This window comes from Plectropomus leopardus, chromosome 24, assembly GCF_026936395.1.
Source record: "Plectropomus leopardus strain MGB_pleo_1.0 chromosome 24, ASM2693639v1, whole genome shotgun sequence".
In the NCBI taxonomy this organism is placed as follows: Eukaryota; Metazoa; Chordata; class Actinopteri; order Perciformes; family Serranidae; genus Plectropomus; species Plectropomus leopardus.
The window spans coordinates 3,918,885-3,939,936 of NC_142199.1; the positions used below are offsets into that span (position 1 = coordinate 3,918,885).

General features: G+C 36.4%; 2 protein-coding genes across 5 annotated transcripts in view; one reads left to right on the plus strand and one right to left on the minus strand.

Moving 5' to 3' along the window:
* The first annotated feature begins 3,457 nt into the window (after nucleotides 1-3,457).
* Nucleotides 3,458-12,805, plus strand: LOC121937836 (tubulin alpha chain-like). Its single transcript, XM_088074285.1, has 4 exons — nucleotides 3,458-3,592; nucleotides 8,886-9,108; nucleotides 10,132-10,280; nucleotides 11,583-12,805. Exons 1-4 carry the CDS (start codon nucleotides 3,590-3,592, stop codon nucleotides 12,555-12,557), a joined length of 1,350 nt encoding a protein of 449 aa, XP_087930411.1. The 5' UTR covers nucleotides 3,458-3,589; the 3' UTR covers nucleotides 12,558-12,805.
* Nucleotides 12,806-14,917: 2,112 nt separating this feature from the next.
* The window catches only part of LOC121963071 (inactive dipeptidyl peptidase 10-like), a 72,630-nt gene continuing 66,495 nt past the window's right edge, over nucleotides 14,918-21,052 (minus strand). For all 4 annotated transcript variants that reach the window (XM_088074457.1, XM_088074454.1, XM_088074456.1 and 1 more), the window contains one exon: nucleotides 14,918-19,577. In XM_088074457.1, the coding sequence (XP_087930583.1) occupies nucleotides 19,443-19,577 (135 nt within the window). In that variant the 3' untranslated portion in view covers nucleotides 14,918-19,442. The remainder of the gene's footprint in view (nucleotides 19,578-21,052) is intronic.

The following is a 21,052-nucleotide window of genomic DNA, read 5'->3' on the forward strand; positions in this document are numbered from 1 at the left end:
GTAAAAAGTGCAAAGTCAGTGTAATACAACAGTAATCTGAAAATAAAAGTAACTTCATTCAATGTACAAATATAAAAAATAAATACACAAAAATAAACAGACACAAAAAAATGAATCTACAAAAAAATGTATGAAATATAAGATTAAAAAAGTCAATATTATAAAATCTGAAAATAATGTAAATTCATAAAAAAATAAACAAACAAAATAAATATAAAAAATAAATATAAATACAAATAATAATGACTCTAGTAGCAAAATCTGTTTAAAATGTATGTTGATAATGAATTTAATGCAATAAAATAGAATAGTATAGTCAAAATACTAAAATGCATCGTTCAGAAACATTTGTCTAAAATGAAATTGGGTTTTTAGAAAAGCAAATTGATCGCATAAAACTGTCAACCATGCAGTTACAATGTCTGTTAAAGGGTTCACTTTAAATTGAGACTTTCGGCAAGAAAAAATAGTACAAAAGAAAAGCTTTCATCAGAAGAATGGAAAGAAAGAAACAGTTTCACCACCGAGGAAGATGTTAAAAAAAAAGTAATCTGTGGACCTCCGAGGGGAGGAGGCCAAAACATAACACTTGAAAAAGATCTCCATTATCCGTCTATCGCAAACTCCTTTCCAAAAAAAAAGATGCTTAGGGGAGTGTTTGAAGAGGAGTGAGCGGTGGAGGGGATGAGGCTCTATAGGCTCCGAGGACTGAGGGGTTTGTTTGAGGATTATGAGGACGTTTACATTCAGAGCCGAAGGCCTGGTGCGATGAGCCGCGGCCTCTGACGGCTCCTGGATCAGCTCTGCATTCCTCTAAAGAGTGATCGACAGGTGAAGTTCACAAACAACATTTGTGGGGTGAAAACTGCGCCTGAAAGACATATTTTCTGAATAAACTACATCTTTACTTCCCTTATACCAAATATCCGAAAGCCTAAAAGTGCTTCATCTCACTGATAATGTTTAAAAACACGTCGCACATGTTTAGAATCACATATTTAACACATTTCCACACAGAAAGAATCAGAGCTTATTTATTCAGATTTTTTATTTATTTTTTGCAGTTACTAGAGAAAAATGTAAAAACAAAATAAATTTTGGATAGTTTATTCATTAAAATTATTTATTATTACTATTATTATTTATTTATTTTACAGTTATTGGAAAAACTCTAAAAACAAAACAAATTTGGGATATTTTATTTATGAAGATTTTATTATTATTATTATTATTATTATTATTATTAATAATAATAATAATAATAATACAGTTATTGGAGAAAAATCTAAGAACAAAACAAATTTTGGATATTTTATTTTTTGTGTTGCCTTTGCACCTTTGACCATTTCTTGTTGCTGTGCATTATCATCAGTCCGTTACCTGCCTGCAAAACAAATTATCTTTGTGATGAAAAATGTTAAAGTTAGAAGCCTATTTCCAGTCAGACCAAAATAAAAAGGATGTTGTTACAGGGTAAGACATGACACAAAAACAGTGACCTTAAGAAGTAACTCCTCTTCATCATGTAAACTGAAAACAGTAATGTGGAGGTGAAGTTCACACAAAACCAAAATGATAAGGGCTCCATCTAGTGGCTATAAGCTGAACTGACAGTTTCAGGTGAACTGCAAGAGAATAATTATCATGCAAATTTTGCCAATTTTAAAAGGTTTGAGTCTGATAAAACACAGTATTTGATCGAGTCTTTTTAATGTCAGATATCTGAGAAAAACATTTAATTTTCCAGCTGGTTTATGTATGCGAGATTATTTCATTTTTTAAAAATTTATTACATTTTTATATTTGTTAAAAAAAAGAGTTATTTCATATCGCACCTTTAAATTTAAGAAATACAGTCAAAACTGATACCGCAGGGACCGAAATATATCTGACTTCACTCCCAGCATGCGTCAAACTCTAAACAAAGCAGCCTACATTTCCCATGATGCATTTTCCCATAATGCAATGTCATTTTGGTAAACTCTCTGAGGCTGCTTCGTGTCGTTTGAAGCCCCAGGTTTGTAATGCAAACTTTCTGTTATAAATTTAGGCTTTCAGTAGTTTATTTCTATTTGTTGTGAAAATGCAAACAATGAAGATATTTAATAGAAAGAAAAAGAGCAAGATTTGGAAATATTCGGGTAGAAGTGAAAGTCCTGCATTTTGAAGGTATTTGAAACATTTGACTTAAAGTATCTGCACTCTTCCTCCTTCTCTCTTCTATTTTGTTTTTTTTTTTTAACATTTTTTGTTGTTTCAACTGCACATAAAAAAGGCACATCAACATACAAATATAATATACAAATATACATCTCTCACACAGTCACACACTCCCACAGACAAAGAAAATAAAATGAACAATGACAACAATAATAATTATAATGATAGTAAAAAAGTACAAACCAACTGAAATACATAACACATGTTCAATTCAAATTATAACACCACTGTTTGTGGCCCCAAGAAATCAGTACCGCAAAATAAATAAATATAAAATAAAACAGAATAAAAATAAATTAATAAAACAACTAGAACAATTCGATAAAATATGGTCAACAGTTCTCAGCTCCATCACATTGCAGTGAGCTGATGAAACAATACAGATATAAATGTAAGCACAGCTGAGGAAGGGAAGGAAAAGGAGGAAAGCAGGAAAATTGGGGTTTTTTTAGAAAAAAAAGTGTATGTGCAGAAAGACTAATTAACGTCAAACCAGACTCATCCTGCAAACTCTTACATGTGATATAACTCAAGCAATCCACGCTTTTTTATTCAGGTCTTTTTTATTGTCTTTTATTTATTCATTTATTTACTATTCAATTTATTTATTATTTAATTTTAACTTTTATTTATTATTTTATTTTATTTTTAAACTTTTAATTAAAAAGATAATTTTTTTCCCTTTATGTTCATTATTTTTGTTGCTTTTTTACTTTTATCCAATATCCACTTTTTTAAATTTTGCATTTGGTTATATGTTTGCACTAAATGGTGAATAAAAGGTTTAAAAGGGAGGAAAAAAAAGGCTTGTGCACACCAGTTACTAAAAACCAAAAATGTGAAAATATAGTTGAAAATGCCAATGCTACCTTTAAGTGAATATTTCTTCCATATTTGTAATAATACATCATATACTTTAATCTGATCATATGGTTCATATTTTAAATCTTGGTCTGAACTCCAGCTGTCAAACAAATCTAGTATAAAGTATGTAAAAGTACTTCATTTCCCTTTTTTTAACATACTCAAGTCAAGAGCAGAGTCCTCCTTTCCCACCACTGCAAACAAACTTCACACAGAGATCATGTGAGAGCCTCGGGTGCTGCTCTTACTCTGAAAAATGTCAAACAGGAAGCCAAATACCCCTCTGGAAAAAAAAAAAAAGTTTTGAGGAGAACAAAGCTGCAGCTGTTAGGGGCTCCTCCTCCTCTGCCTCCTCCTCTTCCTCCTCCTCCCTCCTGTAGTAGCTATAAAAGCGTGTGTGTCACCCTCAGTGAGGACTTCACTCACAGAGATCTCATTATAGGTGCCCTGTGAGAGCCCGCAAGTTTCTACTTCTTCTCCTCTAAAGACAATCAGAGCAGCGAAAATGGTGAGTATTAAAGAGTTATTAGTTATTATTGACATTATTACACAGCTGACATCTAAAAAATAAGATTTTGCAACGTTTTAAGAGTGTGAATCTTATAAAAATGATACTTTTCCTGTTAGAAATGAACACTTTTCCTTTAAAAACACAAGCTTTTGTCTATTGTTTCAACTTTATGGCGCATTAAAAACTAATTTAACTGTTATAAATGGTGAAGAACATATTGTGAATGAGTGGAAACATGCTGCCAGGCACGCAGCTCCAGTAAAGGTTAACTGTTTCCATATGTGTGCCTGTCAGGAGGGGCGTGCTGGTTCGCCCGGCTGCTTTTGGGAATGCTGATGTGGCTCCCAGAGGCCGCTTGTGTGTATTTTACATTTCTATCCCTGAAGGCTATTTTTGATGTTTTACATGAGCTCAGGCGCATGACGATAAACCCTCCAGTGAATCAACATTTTTTACAAGAGCTAAAGGGTCTTAAGTCTGCAGTTCAGGGCGCTGACCTTCCCCTTTTTGTTCCCTTTCGTCAGAGCAAACAGTGAGAGTGGCGTAACAGGACGCGCGTAAAGTCAGGAGTAAATGTGTTGCAGAAAAGTCAGTTTCCCCAGTTGGTCACTTCCTGTTGGGCCGTTACAAAGAAAAAGGAGGTGTGGAGAGTCACACTTCCTCCAGCTCATTGTCAGCTGGAAACCATAAATTTATGAATGTTTTCTTATCTTCTGAATCTGCATCACACATCAGAGTTACAGCACAATGCTCCGCTGTGTTTACTCTCCTGAGGCCTTAACCCTTCAACCCCTGGATTGACATCAGCTGTGTTTGGCGCCTTTAAGAATTCAAACCTCTGACACCTGAGAAAACTGGATTTATTTCGCCTCAAAGCATAAAAAAACATAATGAGCAACAAGAGCAAAAATCTGTAAAATGTGAGAAAAAATACCCCGAAATAATATAAGATATTACCAGAAAAATGTTCCAAAAATTATATTTATAATTCCAATTTTATATTTAAAATTATGTTACGTAATCACTTTATAGCACTTTCTTTCGCTCATTTTCTTGTTTGCTTTTTTAATGCCTATTTTCAGATTATTTTTGGATAACTTTCGAGTAATAAATGTCTAATGAGTTTTGGTTATTTTAAGACAATCTTCATATAACATCTGACTAATTTATGTCCAGTGATCTTTGCTTATTTTCAGAAAATTTTCTTATAACCTTTGACTAATTTAAGTCTTATGATTTTTGCTTATTTTCAGAAAATTTTCTTGTAACTTCTTAATATTTTTTTGCTATTTTTTTTACTCAATTTTAGGTAATTCTCCACTGTAATACCACTGTCTTGCTATTTTTTTAAAATTTTATTTTGTGTGCATATTTTATGGTAATTTACTTCTAACATATTACTACCGTCTTGCTATTTTTTGACTTATTTTCGGGTCATTTCATGTAGCTTTACTGTTTATTTTTGCTAATTTTTGGGTCATTTCTGGTAAAGTTCCTTATCACATTCCTCCCATGTTATTGAAAAAATCCAGCCCATTTACTTAGGTTTCAGAGGATTAATGTCAGCCATGGCGTAGTTTTAGGACAAGATACAGGAAGCCCCCAGTTGCCAGGAAGTGTAACTTTCACAAGCATGAACCAGTGTGGCATGTTGCAACACCAGGACCACTCCCACTTTTTCTCATATCCTGTCAGAGCTCTCTGGCTCTCAAACGGCACGAAAATGTAGATTATCAGCTTCATCTGCTGCATTTAAATGCTTTTAATGTGTCGAGGTAGGAGCGCCACGAGCTGCAGTTTTTATAGGTTAGTGGGCGAGCTGTCTGACTGAAGCTTCCCTCAAAATAGCCGTGTGCTGAGCTGGCTGCCATCGCCATACTTGGCAGCTCCCCTGTCGCCACGGCCCCCCCCACCCCCGTCCTCCGCTCTTATCACAAGCTGCTGGAGGGGGGAGGGGGAGGTCAGGGGATCAAAACTCAAAACAAAAGCACACACTGAAAACATGATTCGTATCATGCTTTTCCACTTAGTAGACTTAAAGGTGTAGTTTCTAATCTATTCACACAACTTCACTGTCAGTCTGTTTCAGGATGTATTTTTGGATTTCCCTCCAGTGAGATATTATTGACTTTACACGGCGACTGTGCTGTTGCAGCTTTAGAAAAAAACAACGTTTAGGTATATTTAATCCTTTTAAACTTGAGCTAATTGGTTTGTTTTCTTTTAAAAACATGGGGCCCTATAACAAACAATAAATAGAAAAAAATTACCTAAAATGTTTTTAAAAATACTATTTATTTATTGTATATACTTGTTTTTTCTGTGACATAATTTAAAATTATATTTTATTATTATAAAATTATTCGAGTTATAAATATAGTTTTCTGGATTTTTGTACCAATTTTTGGAATAATTTTCTCATAATCCTTTCCCCCTTTTTTGGGATAATTTCCTTGTAATCCTCCCCTCCTATCAAACCTAATTTTAGGGTTATTTTCCTGTCAACTTTTACTAATTTCATGCAATTTTTGGGACATTTCTTGCCAAGTTGGTCATTGCTTTTTGCCCATATTTTGGAAAAAAACAAAACAAAAATCAAACCAGTTTGCTCAGGTTTTAAAGAGTCAAAAGCCATCTGAACCCAGAACAAGAAAACCTGATCCAGGTTCCAAAGGGTTAAAATATCACATGTTAATCCTACTCTGAATTCAGTCCTTTTTAGTCCTCTGAGAATCTCTTTCATGTTCAAGCAAATGCTGTATGCTTACAAAAACGTCCCCAAATAAATCGAAAACTGAATTGATTCGGGACCTTGTGAAATATTTTTGCCCATACTCTGAAAAACACAATATTCCTACTAAGCTGTTTACATGTATTGAATTTATATAGTATATACTTTTGTAGAGAACTTTTGTGCAATTACTGATCGAATGTTTTGGCTGTGTCACCTGTTTTCTTTTAAGGGAGCCAAAAAAGCGAATGGAAATTACTATACCACTAACACTGGTAGTCATGTTTCTTCTGATTGCCCGAACATGTTGTTTATCACGCTAAAATATTCAAATATATTATTTTTTTATTATTAATCGTACAATAATTTGTCTTTCACTGCCTTCCAGCTGCAAAATCCCCAAATTATCACCTAAACCAAACCTCACTGAAATTTAAACATGTTTAAGGTACATATTTTATACTCAAATTAATATGATTAAGGCATATTTAATCCTTTCTCTGCTTCCCATCTCAAATTTATCACTGAATTCATTAAGCAAACCAAACCCCATTTAAATTTACACACATTTAAGGTTTATATTCTGTACTGGATTCAGTATGATTTCGGGATATTGATTACCTGCAAAATCGCAGTATTTTCACTTAAACCAAACTCCATTTAAATTTACTCAGATTTAGGATAAACTATTTACCTTTTTAACCTGTCTTGACCTGCTGAAAATGCTGAATAGTTATGACGTTTTCATCTTTTCTCCTTTTTTTTTTTTTGCATTTTCCCAATTTTGCACCTACAAACTTTGCAGAAACCTTTTGAATTTTCACATATGCTTGTTAGTGGGATGTGACACATCGAATGAGGAGTCACTGATCTAAATAAGTGAGCAGCGGTGATTAACATCTGCTTGTCAGAGTGTCTGCAGGGGCCAAAGTGCTTCCACACCCTCCTGAAGTATTTCTAGGTCCCTGTAAAAGATGTGGGGGCAATGAGTGCACTCTCGCAGGGGACTGAAACAAGTTTGGTCTTATCGCTGGAGGGGAATTTGTCCCAGGGGAGTTCAGGATGCAGCGTCATCTGTCCTGTTTCGGTTAACCGGACGTTTAAAATGAGATGAAAGTGATAGAAATGCAAATGACAGGGAGCAGTGAGAGCACCAAACTCATCTCTGCTGCTCCGTCCCTCTGAGTGTTTGCACTAATGCAGCAGTTAGTCTGTCAACAACAGACCAGCTGTCAGTGTTAACCCTTCGAAACCTGAGCAAACTCGCTATATTTCCTAGAAAAACATGGGAAGAAGGCAAAGAGCAACAACAAAAGAAACGACCCCAAGATTAACAAGATATTGGTTAAAAAAACATTTTTTTTAAATGTAAAAGAAAATTACCAGAAAATTTGCCAAAAAAAGGAAATTATCTAAAAAGGGTGCTTAAAAATGAAAATTAAACATTTAATTAATTATGTTTATTATAGTAGTTGTTGTAACAGTTATAGCTTTTTTTCTTTTGTCCCCAGACTTCTTTTCCTAGTGTTTCTATTTATACATATATATATGTAATTTTCTAAATATACTAATTTCTATTTTTACTTTTTGACATTGAACCAATTTTCAAGGTTTAAAGGTTTAACCTCTTCAGCATGTGACCACTTCAGCATGTGAAATAGTTTCAGGTCTGCTATATTTATGTATAATAAATAATTCCTTGTTTGCAAAGTGGCCAAAGAGGCTGCAGCTGACCTCTGACCTCATTTCTAAAGGGAACATGTGGGCCAGTGAAATATTCATGTTGTTGTGAGATTCCTGCGGAGTCTGTGAGACACGACGGGACGGAGCGTCATGTCTTTCCAGCATCACAAACAGCTCCAACAACGTGCCGCCGTCTTCCCAAAACAACTATTCAGTCTGATAAGCACTTTGGATCCTGGACTGACATTTTTTCTCTTTTTTTCTGCGTTTAGTCATCTTTTGCAAGCTTTTTAACTACATTTGTTTGATTTCTTTCAGAAACATGGAGGGAAAAAGGCAATGACCAACTTTGCCAGAAATATCACACAAATTGCAGGAAATTAGTGTTTCCCTTTACAAACATTTTCCTTTAAAACCAGTTTTATAAATCTACAACTTTTTTTCCCTTTTTTAAAATTTTTTAAATAAATTTTTAATACCTTTGACAGGTGTCTGAGAGCAGCACAAGGAAAGAGATGTCGCTCCAGGCTTCAAAGGGTTAAATATCCCTAGATCCTATTAAATTCAGCGTAAAATATGTGTCTAAATCTGTGATAATTTTGGTATTTTGCAGCTGGAAGGCAGTATGTTAAATTTAGTATAGAATATGTGCCTGAACTATGTGTAAATTTAAATGGGGTTTGGTTAGAAATAATAATATTTTTAAAGTTTTTAATATTTTTAAGTTTTTATTATAAAATAAAATAAAATAAAATAAAATAAAATAAAATAAAATAAAATAAAATAAAATAAAATAAAATAAAATAAAATAAAATAAATCAAATCAAATCAAATCAAATCAAATCAAATCAAATCAAATCTCCTTTTCTCCCACAGCGCGAGTGTATCTCTGTCCACGTCGGCCAGGCTGGTGTCCAGATGGGCAACACCTGCTGGGAGCTGTACTGCCTGGAGCACGGCATCAAGCCTGACGGCCACATGCCCACCGACAAGCCCGGCACCGGCTACGACGACTCCTTCACCACCTTCTTCAGTGAGACCGGCACGGGGAAGTACGTCCCCAGGGCCATCTTTGTCGACCTGGAGCCCACCGTCATCGGTGAGGAATTTACCCGAGCCGCAGCAACAACCTGCTGTTTCACATTCTTTAACCTACGACCTCGAGTTTAAGACGCACAACACAAAAAGCTTTTTAAGAGGTGGCGAAAGCTGTTGCTCTAGTTATGGAAATATTTTGAGTGGAACTCCAGAAAGACGAGACAAAGAACCAACTTTTCTGGCAAAGTCACTCCAGATTATCGAGTTACAGAGAAGCAAGCTATAAAGACACAATAAAGAGATAAACTAGCTGATCATTACTCATATTAACTGCTGCGATAAGACACAGACAGTGGTCCACATTGTCATTTATATGAATTTATATTTTGACCAAAGTTCACTTTAAGCAATTCAAGTTTGCAGGCCAGTACTTTAGAAGTGGTCACGCCCATTTTAAGATCTTAAAATCTCTCTTTTCACTGCCAGTTTACAACAGCTGCTCAGCATTTGTTCTTATTTTTAACAAAAAATGATTTCACAAAGTTATCTTGGGAAGACTCAACGCTTACAAATTGTAGATGTAAAATTATACACATTTGTTGCCTCAGCTTTATTTTGAAATTAAAAAGTTTTGGATTGCTTCAGAAAAATGACTTGCAAGTTTTTTTCATTAATTTCTGTTTTCAGTTTTGCATCCATGTAAAAGTCTAGTAAATTTGATCTTTATCCCAAAATTAAAGTAAATAAATAAATCAAAAATAATATTTAATGGGTTTAAAAAACAACCCCAGGCAGTATTTGTTTTTTTTTCTTAATTTGCATAATTTTTAAACAATTATTTAACTTTGGGATTTCTGACTTTCTCACTGTCACATGTCCATGGAGGAAGGGGGAAAAAGTATTTCTGTGTCATGTTTTTGATGTATTATTTGTCATATCAAAGAGAGAAACCCGGGTTTTCACAATTAAATAGTCAAACATGAACTTCATATGTAAAATTGAAATATAGTAACTGTTACCATATGACACGACCGTGCAACAGATGGCTGATATGTTATTAAACGGTCTCTTTTCTCGCCTTCAGATGAGGTTCGTACAGGCACATACCGCCAGCTTTTCCACCCCGAGCAGCTGATCTCGGGGAAGGAGGATGCTGCCAACAACTACGCCCGCGGTCACTACACCGTCGGAAAGGAGCACATCGACTCTGTACTCGACAGAATCCGCAAACTGGTAAGAAAATTGATAAAATCTGAGCATTTTTTTTTCTTAAAAGGTCCAGTGTGTAAGATTGAGGTGGATTTAGTGCCATCTAGTGGTGAGGACTGCAGATTTCAACCAGCTGAAACTCTGTCGTTCATTGTTCGGGAGATTTTAAGCAGCAGCCGAATTATTAGCAGAGGTCTCTTCTTCTCCAAAATAAACAGATCAGGTGATTTAATTTGGTAAAAACACTGAAAAAAGCAGTTTCAGGTAAAAGTCAGTGTTTTTTCTGTGTTGTTTGGATCATAGCAGACTGATTGCTGTGTGTTCACCTTTTTATTTCTCTGATCGGGGTTCACACACATTTTCATGGATAACATTTCAAAACTTTTCCATGAGTTTTCAAGGACCCACACATTTTTTTCCTTGCCCTGTGTTTTTTAGAAGTTACGCAAGCTGGCAAACATGAACGGTGAGACAAAATGTGGGGAAAAAATAGAGAAAGTACATGACAGTAAACAAAAAAAAGCAGTTTAATACCTAAATGTCTCATGTGGAGGTGATAAATGTCCACGGGAGCGTCTTCTAGTGTAAGGACTCTATTTTGTATTTTAGTAAACGAAACATCGTCATGCATCAACGCATATTAAAGCTAAATTACACCATCAGCTCCAGGAAATAAATTTGCAGTTATTTTATATAATGTGAAATCCATGCAAGATTTTTGTGATAGTTTAATCACGCAACAAAATTCCATGACTTTTCAGAAATGTCCAGTAGTTTTGACCAATTCCATGACTTTTCCAGGTTTTCTATGAATCCTGTCTTATAAATTAAGATTCAGACTTTAAGGAGGTTTTTACCAGGAGCCGTATTCTTCCTCTCCAAAACAAGCAAACCAGGTGATTTAAACGGATAAAAACACTGAATAAAGCAGTTTCTTGATTAAAAAAAACCAGAGTTTTCTCGATACGGTCATTGCGGAGGGGCTGCTTTCTACGGTGACCGACGCAAAATTAGAAATGTCTCTATCTAGAGCAGTGTTTGGTTTGTCCACTCTGGGCTACTGTAGAAACATGCAACATGGCGATGTCTGTAGACGAGGATCAGCTCTCTCTGTAGGTATAAACGACTCATTCGAAGGTAAAGATCGTCATTTTCAGGTGACTACGCACTAACAAAAACACATTTATTATATTCAATTCAATTTCCACCAATAATCCTGCCTAAATCCCACACACTGGACCTTTAATATAACCCTATGATAATTATGTTTTTTGGTCAAAACATTTAAAAATGTATTAATTTGTAAATTCTGCTGTTCTCGTCCAGTCGGACCAGTGCACAGGGCTGCAAGGTTTCTTGGTCTTCCACTCTTTCGGCGGAGGAACCGGCTCCGGCTTCACCTCCCTCCTGATGGAGCGCCTCTCGGTCGACTTTGGCAAAAAGTCCAAGCTGGAGTTCGCCATCTACCCCGCTCCCCAGGTGTCCACCGCCGTGGTGGAGCCCTACAACTCCATCCTGACCACCCACACCACCCTGGAGCACTCGGACTGCGCCTTCATGGTGGACAACGAGGCCATCTACGACATCTGCCGCAGGAACCTGGACATCGAGCGTCCTTCCTACACCAACCTGAACCGCCTCATCAGCCAGATCGTCTCCTCCATCACTGCGTCTTTGCGCTTCGACGGCGCCTTAAACGTGGACTTGACGGAGTTCCAGACCAACTTGGTGCCTTATCCTCGTATCCACTTCCCCCTCGCCACCTACGCACCGGTCATCTCCGCAGAGAAGGCGTACCACGAGCAGCTCACCGTAGCCGAAATCACCAACTCCTGCTTCGAGCCGGCCAATCAGATGGTGAAATGTGACCCCCGCCATGGTAAATACATGGCGTGCTGCCTGCTGTACCGCGGTGACGTGGTGCCCAAAGACGTCAACGTCGCCATCAGCAACATCAAAACCAAACGCACCATCCAGTTCGTGGACTGGTGTCCCACCGGCTTCAAGGTGGGCATCAACTACCAGCCGCCCACCGTGGTGCCCGGAGGTGACCTCGCCAAGGTTCAGAGGGCCGTGTGCATGCTGAGCAACACCACCGCCATCGCCGAGGCGTGGGCCCGACTCGACCACAAGTTTGACCTCATGTACGCCAAGAGGGCCTTCGTGCACTGGTACGTCGGAGAGGGCATGGAGGAGGGAGAGTTCTCAGAGGCCAGAGAGGACATGGCGGCGCTGGAGAAGGATTACGAAGAGGTCGGCATCGACTCGTATGAGGACGAAGAAGAGGGGGAGGAGTATTAACACGTCACGAAAAGAGCCGTTTTTTAAAGGAAAGGGTAAAGTGTTCAACAGTTTAAATCTCTTCCAGAAGCCGTCTGAGTGTTAACGTGCAGTTTAGCGGCTGCGATGACCTCTAACAGACACTGACATTACTGCCGAGCAGCGATTTCTCCGCGCTCGATCCCATAGTGTTCGATTTATTGAAAAATGACTCTCTGTTGACGAGGATCTGCCTTTACCTCCTTTTCTAAATAAAACTGTTTACACAACTTTCTGACTTCCAAGAACAACAGTTTCTTTGTTGCCTGTCACTTACTATTAAATAAAAAAAAAAATCAAGAAATAAATATATAAAAATAACTGAAATAGAAATAATAATAATTGCAAAAATAAATATGGAAATAAATAAATAAATATACCAAAAAAATGCAGGAATAAATACATATGGATAAATTAATATATAAATATCAATTAATTATGGGAATAAATAAATCAAGAAATAAATATGTTTAAATAAAATAAAATGTAGGAAATGTATAAACAAATATTGTGATAAAAATGCAAATAATCTACGAGTAAATGCAGGGAATAGGTACTATATGTAAAAAATACAGGAATACCAAATAAATGTATGTATAAATACAGGAATAAGTAAAAAAAAAATTGTTTTGTTTCCCTGATGGAGACTCTTTTTAAAAATTATTATTATTTTTACTGTTATCTTTTTTTGTTGGCGTTGACATAAACTCGAATGTATAAATAAGTACAGTAATAAATAATTAAATGTATGAAGAAATGCAGCATTACAAAAAATAAAAAAAAATTAGAAAATATGGAAGAAATATGGATATAACAGATTCATTTAGAAATTAGAAATTGATAAACGGGGCATAAATAAATACATTTTCAAAAATGTATTTCTATATTTTTTCAACAACATTTACTCAGTATTTTGTGTCTCTTTACTAGGTCCTGACCCCTGAATTTATTCCTATATATTTGAATTTATCTACATATTTCTTTCTATTTTCTATTTTTATTTATTTATACTTATTTGATTTTTTGCCCTTTATTACAAATGCATAGAATTAATGGATTAATTAGGTTTTCTTCTACAATTTAATGTTTCAGGTGAGTAATTGATGTGCAATGATTATTTTGGGTTAAGTTTTTTTTTTTTTTATATATATATATGTTGGGTGAACTGCTGGTGTTTCACCACCAGGTGGCGGTGTGGTGTTACTGTCAGAGGAGGCTCATTATAAACAACACTGTGAGAAAGATAACAGCAAAAAAAAAAAGAAAAAAGACAACAATTAAGAAATGTGACGGCCAAAAACTGAGGTTGACTACATGTACAATATTCACAAACACACACACAGTCCCACACACACACTATGTGGCCAAAAGTATGTGGACAACTCTGGCTAAAGAAATGCAGAAATCTGTGTGCTTTTGGGTGTTTCTCTGCATGTTTTTGTAGTTAAATATGCAGATAACATCTATGTGTGTGGTGCTGATTAATTACTGTGAGCACTCGGAGGTAAAGCTTGTCTAAAACGCATGCACATTTCTCTTGCTACAGTACAAAATGTACAAAAACGTCCTTCTGTAAAGATTTTCTGTGCAGAACCACCAGAGACAGACTTATTTCCCGGATCAGTCTGAACTCATATAGTTTCTAAAGTTTCCTGCTGGACTTTTTTCCCTCCCTTCCTCAGCGGATGAGGCCTTCATATTGGCTCTGTAATTGCTTTGGTGTAATTAAGGCTCAATTCAAGCACAGTCTAGGCGGCGAGGACAGGGGATTTACAAAGGTCACCGAGGACGGAGAGAAAGATTACTGTTTTTTGTCTTCTGCTTCATGACGTTTTATTGCTCAGATTGGGTAAAAAGAAGACGATGGTGAGACATTTAACCACAAACATACCTGGAAATGTCACAGGTCTTCAACAGCAGTCGTCTCGTTTGGGGCTCGTGGGGCTCATAACGTCTACCATCTCCTCCTCCTGATGAGAAACAGCTCATATTCATGTAATTTCACTGCATCGTTTTAGAAATGTTGCTATGATACGCATGAAATGTACAAATGTGACATATCCATAGTTTGAACACACGTACAAAGCCAACGTTTTATACTGTTTTTTTGTGCATTAAATAATGAAGAATGAAGGTTGTTTTAAGTTTGCATACTGACTGTTGTGAGTGAATTTTAGTATTTCCCTCTTTATTAGAAGCACTTAACTGCTCAAGGTTCAAAGTTTTAACCCTATATATATATATATATATATATATATATATATATATATATATATATATATATATATATGATTATTCAGGATTCTGCTCCTAAAAACATCCAAAACAAGACTCAAACATGATTCAGTTGCGGCTCATTCATTGTTCTTTAATATTAAAACAGCCAAAAAATACAATAAGCTTTTTCTTTTTTTTAATTTTCCCCTCACCCACAATGTTTCCCCCCAGAAAAAAAAAAAATCTAGTTAACCTCACAGTACAAACCCCGATAGAAACAATAACCATGACTTCACACACTGTCTCTATAATCGGCCTCGATGGCGGCGGCGAACGTTACAGAACACAGACAGCGAGATACACACGACTTTGAAGATGTTGCATCAGCAGCCGGAGAGCAGCCGCATCCGAGGCTACCAAACACGTTGGCATGGCAACCAAAAGTCATGCGTTTGGAGATTACCACAATTTGAGATTAGCTGTTTTTCTTTTCACGTGTTAAAAAAATTAAACTCTCGACGTTGAGCGCAAGTGGGCTCCTCTGAAAGCATCGACATTCATCACTGTGACTAACGGCTCTCTTGTTGTGGCCTTTTTATGGCAATGCTTTATGGGTAACACTAAAACCTGGCAGTATTTCCAAACAAAAAGCCACATTTTGAGCACAAGCGAGGAGCAATTGCACCAAAGACTCATTTTTTATTCATAAATTAGGCCGTGAGCTCCAAATCAAGTCTACAAAATAATAATTGTCACCCGAGGACTTAAAGGAACATTTTGGGCAAAACATAAAAGCATCGAAAATTTAAATATTACCCTGCAACTACTGAAACATGAAATGATGTGAACTCCTTGTGGAAAGTTTAAACTGCTGCAAATTTGTTAGAGAAAAAACATATCAGTCGACTAATCTGTTAACACTTTCCCCGCCAGTGTTATTATTAAATTGACAGCCACCGCCAGCAATTTTGGTCATATTTATTAATCTTTCAAGAACCCCAGAATATTGTGTGTTTTGAATATATAAACGATGAATACATCGAAAAAAAGAACAAATCTTCTGTTTTCATTCCAAAACCCACGAAAAAAACCCATTTTAGTCTAGCTTCTTCCATTTCTTTTTTTATCAACTCCTGAATTTATAACATTTTCATTGAAAAAACCCACAAAAACAAAAAAAACCCACTTTGGACAAAAATCAGATACATTATTTTCAAAAAGTCATTTTTAAGAGTAAAATCAATTTCATATTTACATTTTTTGTCTTTTTTTCCCTCTTATTTACTTGAATTGTAGAAAATGAATACTTGTTTTTGGACTATAAATGTTATTCTATTGTGCAAACATCCCCAAAAGCACCCGCTACAGTATAACCATGAAAACACCAAAATCTCATCAGTGGCGGGTAAAGTGTTACTTCACCAGATATTTATGACCATTTTGTGCAACGGGACAACTAAAAATGTCAGTTTTTAACTCTTTGAGCTATATATTTAAAAAAAAAAAACATATCTGTCACCGTATTTGTAAAACAGCTAAGCTGACCCACATCAACACACAAGACTCAACGTCACAAACTGGTTTTCATTTGTTAAGTGGCTGATTTTTTGTCGTCCTGTTTTTATTCCCAGGAAGTCAAATACGGCAGCTTGGTCAGTGGCAACCGGCGTCTGATTCCAACGCGCGAGGCGCCCTTTATCGTCTGCATCAGAGATGTCAAACTCAAGGTCTGCGGGCCAAATCCAGCCCCCGGTGTAATTATATTTGGCCCGCAATATCTAATGTCTATTAGAGCTGGCCCGCCGGTATATAGCACGTGCACACAATAGTACAAATCCCAGAATGCACTGCAGGTGCGTTGGTGCATCAATAAAGACCTGTAAGCGTCCCCTCCGCCTCTGTTGACATTCATTAGCAACCTCATGCTGTCAGTCACCTCGGGCAAATTTAAAACTATCCCTCCCAAAAAATGGCCAAACGAAAGGTGGACTTTGGAAACAGGAGCTTTTTAGACAGGTGGGAGGCAGAGCATCTGTTCACGAGTATAAAGGTTTTTTTAATTTAAATAAAAATAAGAAACGAATGCCACTGATGTGTCTTTTATTTAAAATTTGATTTCTCATGTGTATAATGTTAATAAGCTTTGCTTATTTCAGATTCAATGTTTAAGCAAAACTTAAATTTGTTTCCATATGAAAAAGTTTGTCATTATATATTTGGAGAAAAGGGAAAACATGCTCAATTTGTGTCAATTTTTCAATAAAGTCTGGCCCACAACTTTGTCCCAGTTTTTAATTTTGGCCCACTGTGTATTTGAGTTTGACACCCCTGCTCTACATGAAGCCTCATTTGTGCTTTTTGCACAAACATGAGGTGATGCGAAATCATTCAGAGGAATCGTATGGATCCTTTGTACTTTGTGCAAGTTTCTTGTGGCCAGAGGCGTAACCGTCATTTCAGAGGTGAGGGGGACAGATTGTTCGAGAATCAGTCGACTTTTATTGAGTGATTTATCATCGTCTCACATTCAACTGAGTCTCTAAAGAACCAAATAACCCGGAGACCGACTCATGTTCTTTGAAATGATCAAAATCTAAAGTTTGAGCTGCAAAGCTGTTGAGTTGACACAAAATGACCCTTGAGCGTCTGCAGGGTAAGTAGCCAGATAATTAAGTGACAACCCTGAGCATGAAAAGTTCAGTAAGAGCTGTGGAAATGAATCCCAGAGTCACTCTTATCCTATAGACAACATGTCCTCAGTCAGTAATAATCTGTCCTCACCTGTGGAGCCTCAGGCTGAAGGTCAGTGCTGCAGCCTCGTCTCTGTCCTGACTGCTGTGTGCTGCTTTCTCACTGCTCTGTCTTTTACAACACAGACAAAAAAAATATGTGCAAAAAAATTGCTGTGGAGAGTCATTCTTCTTCTATAAAGATATTTCCCTATAGCCAAGAGTTATAATCTGTCCTCACCTGTGAAGCCTCTCCCTGACCGTCAGCTGCAGCCTGCTCTCTGCCTCCTCCCTGCTGTCTATTGCAATAATACAGATTTTTTTTAAAAATTAAGAATAGCAGTGAAATAGTTGTGAAAATTAATCTCAAAGTCACTTTTATGCTATAATAATATAATCTCTCGTCACCTGTGAAGCCTCTGCATGACCATCAGTGTTGCCCGCTGGTCCACATTCACCTCCTCTCTGCTCTTTCTACTGTAGCATTAAAGATTTAAAAAAAAATAAGTGCAAAGCAATAGTGAGCACAAATTCTGCACAGAAATTAAAGAAGAATGGGTCTATTCCTAGCATGAAGCTAAATATCCAGCTATAGGTAACAATAACATTAGTATGCTTGTTCACTGAGCTATATTGGCTTCTAATTATTTTGACATAATTTAATTTAATTTAACATTATCAACAGGCAACATTTACTTATTAATTGCTTGTGGCTAACCGACATTCTCCCAATCTGTAGGGAGCAATGTAACGAAACCTCATTTACACTGGTCAGTGCACTTTCGGTGTGCACATATGCACATTATGTGCACATTGTCCTGCACCTTAAATCTTCCTCTCCTCGCCAAAACAGTGACAGTGATGCTGCATTTCATTCAAATTCAGGGGTCGAGATATTCTGACCTCCTATTAGAAGAAGTACAGTGAAACGCCACTCAAAGTCGGAGACTCTCAGTCAACTAAAACGTAAGTTTATCTGCGTGTATATAATTAAATGAATACTAAAAATAATCTACTATTCTATAGTAAAACCTGTTCTGCATGTAAACTGATGTCAGAGTATTATTATTTCTTCTTTACGTTTGGTGTTTTGCACCTGGAACGCTTGAAGGTCGACAGAAATTTCAACCAAAAATCGTTAAAAAAAAATGGACATGGAGAAAAAACTTAAATAAAAAAACTTCAGAATTTTTTATTTTTTATATGACTATATGTTATTTTTCTGTGTAACTTTTTTTACAGCCAAATCTCTATTTTATTTTTGAAATAGAATTTTTTCAACGCCAGTGTTTCCGTTTTCAGTTCTGGTTTTGTTTTCAATGCCAGCGTTGACTATCACTGTTCTGGCCTCAAATCAGTGAACATGGAAGTTTATTTTGAAAAGACACTGTGTACGTGTTAGAGAATGACACGCCGTCCCTTCGCTACCAAAAGTGACGCTACACGTTTACCTAACTGTGCCGAAATTTGACGCTTCGGCCACCGACTAAGCTGCTTTTATCTGACGAGCTGGGAGTAAGAACGTCTTGTTTTTCCTGTGCTGGTTGATCACTTTCAGAAAACGTTTTAGTCTTGAGAAATAAGAAACGGTTCCATATCTTCCAAACTTCCTCCACATCTTGCAGGATTTTAAAATCTTGTCGTCAAACAGTGAGACACTTCGGGTACTGAACATCTCTGGTAGATCTCTTTTTGCATCACGATGCCTGACAACAGAGGACTGCAGGAGCCTTATTCTACCGAGGTGATGAGAGATAGAAACTATGTCTGATATGTCGAGAAGAAGCTTGTTTTGTCCTTCAATCGTTGTGCTACAGGTATAAAACACACACACACACACACGCTCACACACACACTCAAACACACTCAGTCTACCAGGGGCACATACACTCATAAACACACAGCACAACTACGCTGCCTCTCACTCGTCGTCCTGTTGTTGTTGGTCGAGTAATGATGATGCGTCAAGCAGGCATCCTCGAAAATAACCAATTAGGGAGTGAGTCAGCTGAATCCGGCTGCGTCGTGACAGGAAGTGTCCCTCGTCCGGGTAGATCTGTCCCCCAAAAAAACAAGAGAGATGAATAAGAACATCTGTCCCCGGCAGCACATCAGATTTATACAATCAAGCACAGTTTTAGGATTCGTTTTTGACGTCTGTTCCTGAGATGTTGAGTGTTTTTGCAGAACATTATGATGTCACAGTGATCTTTGACATTTTGGACATAAAATGAATTCATGATTTTTCTGTGATTAGACATTTGTGTCAAAGTTTGTCATAATTACCGTCTGAATTCTTGAGTTGTGGCTAAAAACATGTTTTTGAGGTCACAGTGACCTTGGAACACCAATTTTGAATCAGTTCATTGTTGAGTCCAAGTGAACGTTTGTGCCAAATTTGAGGAAAACTCCCTTTAAAGTTTTCTTCCAGATTCAAGAAGGTTTATTGTAAATCCAAAATATGAGGTTCATGAAAAGGTCCTGGTAAGCACAAATAAAACAGGACACTTAAATCTAAATCCAGCAGAAACAAATACATTCACTGAAATAAAATAATAGTCTAAGATTAATAATAGTGCAAGGATAAAAACAGTACAAACTCAAAGTGCAAATGCATTAAGAAGTATAAATATTTAAGTATTAATGCCCATGAAAGTATTTGGTGTGTGGTAGAGTTTGTGAGTTTTTACAGCTTCTGGGTATTGTGTTCATGAGAATTAGAGGGATGCAAGGTCACGTTGACCTTGACTTTGACCTATGACAGCTAAATATTCATCAGTTCATCGTTGAAGCCATGTGGACGTTTGTGCCAAATTTGAAGAAATTCCCTCAACGTGTTCTTGAGATATCATGTTCAAAAGAATGAGACAGACACAAGATCACAGCGACCTTGACCTTTGACCATCAAAATCAAATCAGTTCATCCTTGAGTTTAAGTGAATGTTTATGCCAAATTTGAAAAAATTCCCTGAGGCCGTTCTTGAGACATTCGTTCATGAGACGAACAGACATATGGACAGACAAGGTGAAAACATTATTAATAATAATAATAATAATGATAATAATAATAATAATAATAATAATAATAATAATAATAATAACAATAATACATTTCACTTGTAATGCACTTCAGCATAAAAGCATATCTAAAAGTCATCAAAAAGGAGCATTAAAAACAAGTAAAGCAACCAGCAAGAAGTTACTTAAAGGTCACTTCTTGCTGCAGGTTCTGCTAAAAGAAAATGTTACTTTACTTTAAAAAAACACACAGAAGGTCATCTAAAACTCAGAAAGTGCATGTTATGGGGTTATTTTCTCACTTTGTCTTTCAAATACAGTTTTTCCAGTGTAGTTTGGAACATATATTTTGGTTTAGATTCAGAATTGTAAATTTTCTTTTGAAATACACTACTTCCACATATATGATAATTGTCAGTGTTAAAGACTACTACACACATCATTATAATTTTATTTTGTCTCCAGCCCTTGTCTAAGTTTGTTCTTCTATTCTTTTCAGGAGCGCAGTATTTA